The sequence below is a fragment of the Protobothrops mucrosquamatus genome, unplaced genomic scaffold (genome assembly GCF_001527695.2).
Source record: "Protobothrops mucrosquamatus isolate PMUCROS unplaced genomic scaffold, P.Mucros_1.0 scaffold447, whole genome shotgun sequence".
In the NCBI taxonomy this organism is placed as follows: Eukaryota; Metazoa; Chordata; class Lepidosauria; order Squamata; family Viperidae; genus Protobothrops; species Protobothrops mucrosquamatus.
The window spans coordinates 531,398-537,612 of record NW_015386770.1 but is presented as its reverse complement, the minus strand read 5'-3'; the positions used below and the strand labels follow the sequence as shown (position 1 = coordinate 537,612).

General features: G+C 40.4%; 1 protein-coding gene across 1 annotated transcript in view; it reads left to right on the top strand.

Moving 5' to 3' along the window:
- Window positions 1–295: 295 nt before the first annotated feature.
- Window positions 296–6,215, top strand: part of ADCY1 (adenylate cyclase 1) — a 438,043-nt gene continuing 432,123 nt past the window's right edge. The window contains exon 1 of the mRNA XM_015816400.1: window positions 296–1,069. Coding sequence (XP_015671886.1) covers window positions 296–1,069 — 774 coding nt within the window. The remainder of the gene's footprint in view (window positions 1,070–6,215) is intronic.

Genomic DNA, 6,215 nt, shown 5'->3' with positions numbered 1-6,215 from the left:
ACTTTGCGCCTCCGAAAGTCGCTTTGAGGCCATCTGAAAAGCGATCCTCTCCGGCGGTTGCTGTTGCGCGTGGCGGCGGCTCGGCGGGTGGGTTGCCTTCGGGGACTGCTCTTTTAGGTTGGCTTTCAGTGTCTAGAACCGCTCTTGCTCGCCACCACCCCTACCGCTTTCCCGCGTTCTCAAAAGCGCAGCCACCGCCCCCTTCCCGCCCCTCTTCCCCGGGTTTCTTTCCTGGGCTGAGCTACTGGAGCGACAGTGGCCGAAGCAGCGGAGGAGCTTTCCCTCCGCAGGATTTATGAATGGCCCTGACATGGAGGAAATGCCGTTTCAGAAAGTCAAGAAGAGCAAAAAGACGAGGAAGAAAAAATGTTGTCGCCGCCGCCGCCGCTGCTGTTGCTGCTGCTGCTCCTTCACACCCGGCCCGCCGTTGGCAGCGCAGCCGCCGCCCCCAGCACCTCCATCGGCTGCAGGCAATAGTAGCAAAGCTTCCGGAGCTGCGGCCGCTGCAGTGAGAACTGTCGGAGTGGGTCCCCCGGTACCCTTCCTGGATGGCGTCGCCTGTGAGGACCAGTTCGACTGCAAGGAACTGGAATCGCTCTTCCAGAATTATAATCTGAAGCTGGAGCAGACGTCCACACTCAAAGCGCTGGCCGTGCTGATCGCGCTGACGGCCAGCCTGGCGCTGCTGGAGCTGCTTTCGGGCCCGAGGCTGACCATTTCCAAGGGCTCCCATCCGGTACACTGTATCATCTTCCTCTCCCTCTTCATCGTCACCAATGTTAAGTACCTGCAAGTCACACAGCTGCAGCAGATAGTGAAGCTCAGCTTGCTTTTCAGCTTTACCTTCGCCTTCCTCTGCTGCCCTTTCTCAGTGGGCGCCTATGGCATGGAGCCACCCAGCGCCCCCGAGCAGGGTATGTGGCAACTCATGCTGGTCATCTTCGTCTCCTACTCCCTATTGCCCGTCCGCACTCTCTTGGCCGTCGTCTTCGGTTTGATAGTGTCTGTCTCACATCTCATAGTCACTGCCACTTCAGTCAGTGCCAAGAGACAGCCCCTCTGGAAGACGGTGAGTAGGTCTTCTCCAAACAGTTCCTCACCTGGTTGTACTTCAGTCTTCAAGAGGGGGAAGTGGGAAAATGCTAAGAAATATTCACAGTACAGTGTCTTCTTAGGGACTAATAAGAATTAGGACAAAACTAGCTGAAACTGTTTCTTAAAAATTATAAGTGTACAATATTTAAAATAAGTGGATTTCTGGTATTCATTTTCAAGATTCTCACGAATGCAAACAGTATTTGCAATCATACTATTATTCTATTATACAAGTAGCAAATTTATTTTTAAAAGATTGAGAAATTAAATGTGTTGAAAATCTCTCGAACCAAAAGGCTTGGAATTGCAACATGATTTGCTGTTTATGATGTGAAGTGTATGTTTTTTGGATATTGGATGCATATGAAATTGCTTCTCTTACAGGTTAGAACATAATATCTATTGAGGATATCTGGTAGAAGTAAGGGGTAGGGTTGGTATTGGCATGAGGTTAATGGTATGAATAACTGATCTAGATGTCTCAATAAGTGTATATACTATTTGTTTTCTGGAACATACAGGATGTTTAACTGGTATTCTGAAGTATATCTTTCTCTGAATATATGTGCAACCATTATCACATACCTAATTCGGGGATATTTTAAATGAGAAAAGGGGTTGGGATAGGATAGGGTGGATGGATCATTATTTTTTCTTCTGTTCAATTATGCCTGATTCTCAGAAACTGTATGAGCTGCAGTTTTATGGGCAAGGTTTTTCAGAAGTGGTTTGCCATTGCCTCTTTCCTAGGGCTGAAAGAAAATGACAGGCCCAAGGTCACCCAGTTTTGTACTTAAGAATTAGAATTCATGGTCTCCCAGATTCTAACCCTGATACCTTAACCACTACACCAAACTGACTATATTTTATCTATTACTTGGTCATAAAATAAGCCAAACAGTAAGCTGTAGCATTTGAGGTGATTCTACTTTGAAAAAATTAATTTGATTAGTATTAAGCAACCTTCCAGAATGTTTTGAGACTATTATGAAATACAGGAGAGTATAACCTTACATTTTGTGATCAACTCTACTTCAGTAAACCTAGAGGTCATCCAGCTGGCTTTGTGCCTAAGGCAGGTCTAGAATTCATGATCTCCCAGTTTCTACCCAGATGCCTTATAACCCAAGGGATACAAGAAAGTTTGAATTAGGTTATCTGGGGTTTGAAAGTGAGGAATTAATAATGATGGAAATTGTTTTTTATGAAAACATTAGAAGGGCAAACCATTGATTTTATTACTATTCAATATTTGAAAGAAATTGTATGTGTGTGTGTATTGTGTGTGTATGTGTGTGCGTGTGAATGTATGTGTGTACACATATATACGTACATGCATATACAGACATATACCTACCATCCCATTCCCCAGTTTCCTGATATTTTCTTCCCCCTTTTGTTCCTTACCTCAATCAGAAAATCCTTCCACCTGCCTGAGATCTTTCTATTGGATCCTTCTTATTGGCAGCAGATTTTTCTTTATCTATGTATAATATCATTCTGTTTAACTTCTTAAGAGGTTTTCTTTCCTGAATTATTTGTACAAAAAGCTGCTCTGCACCATCTTTAAGAATGTGATATTGCTATTTCTCCTCCCACTGCCTCACAAAAAGCTATTTATAGTCCTTCAGGGCTTCCTCAGGTGTCTACAGATTTATACACTTGTACTGGGAATAAAGGAAAATAATAGGGATGGTTTGCACACTTGAGTTTTCTGAATCAGCGTGTCAACAAGGCTAGTTTCCATATATAATTCTGTTTTGAACCTAAGTTGAAAGAGCTTAAAGAAAGATGGGGATCTATTTGCTGTTGGGTTTGACAGCGTACAGATTGTTTTTTAAGAGAGAATAGCTATTTGGTTTAGGAGAATCTATTTTGATCAGAGTATAATACAAAAGGAAACAATCTTTTATTGTGCTTTCTGAGATTGTTTTCCTTGACTGAATAGATTGTCATGACATACAAACATAAACACCCTCTGCCACACACATCAACACAACCCACAAGCGTAGGAGAGAGGGAGGGAGAGGGAGAATGAATTATGATTTGACCAGATAATCTGGTAGTCTATTTTAAGTGCATGATTTAAAGATTCAGTAAAGGGAATATATGTGGGCAATTGAAATTTAAATAATAATTAAGGACTTTCAAATAAATCACTAGTTTTCAAAGCAATTGTACTATAAAATGTAACAAGAAACACTTAAACATTTCATTTCAAAAGAAAATGAAGTCTGATAGCACCTAATGTCTTTGAAAAACAGATGGAGCAAAGTTTTTCTTTGTTTGAATATAATAAAAAGATAACTATTTCTCTTTCCAGTGTTTCCAGCTAATATTATTTTGTTAAATAACCAATTAACAATGTTTTGCCTTGTTTCTCCTCCCATCTACTTATTTAGAAAGTAAATACATCTCCCTTATAATAGACCAACAGTTTTGATTTAATCTTATTTATTCAGAAGAAACTCTACAGAGAAATGGGACTCACTTCTTAGTAAAAAGATTTAAGATTCTTCTAAATCTAAGTCACTATAGCATTGGTTGTGCCATCTTATTTTACATTTAACACATCACTGCTAAAATGTTTGCATTATATATGGGGTGAATCCTTTTGCTGGATTTTCAGCCCAGTAGACATTTTGTATGTTTCTTTTATATCAGTCTCAACTGGAAATACTGGAAAGAGAAATAGTTATGGAAACTCTAAGCTAAGGTAGCCGTAGGGCCAGTCTCAAACCTCTTTTTGGCTAGAAGCACTGAATCCAGTGGATCGAAAACCTGAGGCAAAATCGTCTTTAGTTGGCATATTCCAGTGAAATCACCATCATCAGGACATTTCTTGTAGCATTTTCTTTAGGTGGAACTGGTTCACAAAAACAGGTACACATAATAGCCTCACTCCTTTCCTCCAGTACTGTTTCTGTTTCAACCTAATTTTTGGTTGGTGGCTATGTGGTTAGATCCTGATTTCAATAGGATTTAGGTAACCTAATTGGATGTAGAATTTCCATATAACAATCATTTCCATTCAAATATACATGGAAATAACCAGGTTTAAATCAATTTAGTTTGCTCATGGCAAATGTATTTTACACAAGGCTTCAAAACTCTTAACTGAGGCTAATGCTTTATGTATATATTGTTTAGCACCTTCAGAAAGAAAATTTTCATTTTTCTTTGTTTATTCACTTATTTATTTATTTATCAAATTTATATTCTGCTTGTCTTGTGGTGCAGTTGCTGCTCATCCCCATTTTGGAATGTTAAATTATTTTTGATAATATTAGGTAGCTTAGCTTTAACCAGCTGAAGGAGACGATGCTTTGACATATATAACATATATGTGGCCAACATGACTATACGTTGAGGCACATGGAATGCTGTTATTTGTTATTTAATGTTATTTAATTGTCAGGTGTTTTTATGGAAGTTAAGAACTAAAATGGAAGAATTGTTTAAATAAAACAGCAATTTGTGTGTTTTTTTCCCTTTTACTTTTTGTATATGGGAGTGGATATTTGAAAGGAACATTTAATTACCAAACATGGCATCTCAATTTGCATCCAAATAGTCATCCCTGATGCAGTTGAATTAATCTCTTATATATGTTACCAGTGCATTAATAGTACCTCCAGGATTTTAAGGGCTCCCTGACAAAGCATCTCTATGAGACCATTAATTCCTGAGATTCATGTTGATCTATTGAGGATTCTGTGCAGAGATGAAGAAGATTTTCTTACAGCCAGTATTCCAATAAGTACCACATGCGAAGCCTGTTTAAAATGATTATCTATTTATTCATGCTGCATCTGAAAATGGAATAGAATAGAATAGAGCTGGAAGGGACCTTCTAGTCCATTCCCCTGCTCAAGTAGGAGAACCTATACCATCTCAGACAAGTGGCTGTCCAGTTTCTTCTTAAAACCCTCCAGTGATGGAGCACCCATGATTTCTGAAGGCAAGCTGTTCCACCAATTAATTGTCCTCACTTTTAGGAAGTTTCTCTTAATTCCAGGTTGCTTCTTGTCCTGCTTTCTGGTGCTTTGGAGAATAATTTGATCCCTTTTTCTTTGTGGCAGCCCCTCAGATACTGGAAAACTGCTTATGTTACCCCTATTTCTTCTTTTCTTTAGATTAGCCAAACCCAAGTCCTACAGCCGTTCTTCATATGTTTTGGTCTCCAGGCCTTTGATCATCTTAGTTGCTCTTCTCTGAACTTTTTCCAAAGTACTTTTTGTAGTATGGTGACCAAAATTGGTTGCAGTATTCCAAGTGTGGTCTTACTAGGGTTTTATAAAGCGATATTAATACTTCATGTGAGCAGGCGACCTCGTCGGACGCAGCTGTAGCTGCCTCCCGCCTGTCTTCGCGTAAAAGCCGTTTTGACAGCGAGCACTAGCTGTCAAACGGCTTGATACCCTTCCCCTGGGCATAAGGGGATCGGTGAGCTGCCCGGGGTAGGAGTTGAGTTCCCGAGTCGTCCGATCGGGACGATGTAGGTTAGAACTCCTCCGGAGCCCCGAGGAACCTCCGCGATCCAGGACGCCTTCGCTTCGGCGAAGCTAGAAGCCGCCACCACCGCTGCAACTTAAATTTAACCGTGAGTGACTATACGCAGACAAACCGACCCTGGAAGTTTGCTTTTTCTTTTGGACTTTACTCTGACTTGAGCTATTTTGATCTTCCCTAAACTTGGGTTGGATTATGCGAAAGTGAACTTAAAATGGCGATGAATGATACTTTCTAGCGAGAAGAAGTGAAAGTGATTTCCGATTTGGAACTTTTGTTACTTTCAACACTTTCACTATCTGCCTTGGATTAATTGTTTAAAAGACTCTCATATAGACTGAAATTTTAACATTGTCAATATGACTTCGAGAAGATTGGTGCCAACGACTGCAAAACCAATTTCATCCCTGACCTCTCAGCCGCTTCAACCAATTCCTAAGCCGGTCTCACATCCTCCACCCCCGCCATCTTCCTCACCCCCGCCGCCCTCTGGTAAAGAATTACAGGACTTTATGTTTCAAATGACAGAGATGTTTCAAAAAATGGATGCTAAAATTGAAAATAAGATTGATCAATTAATACATCAACAACAAGAACTAGTACAGAAA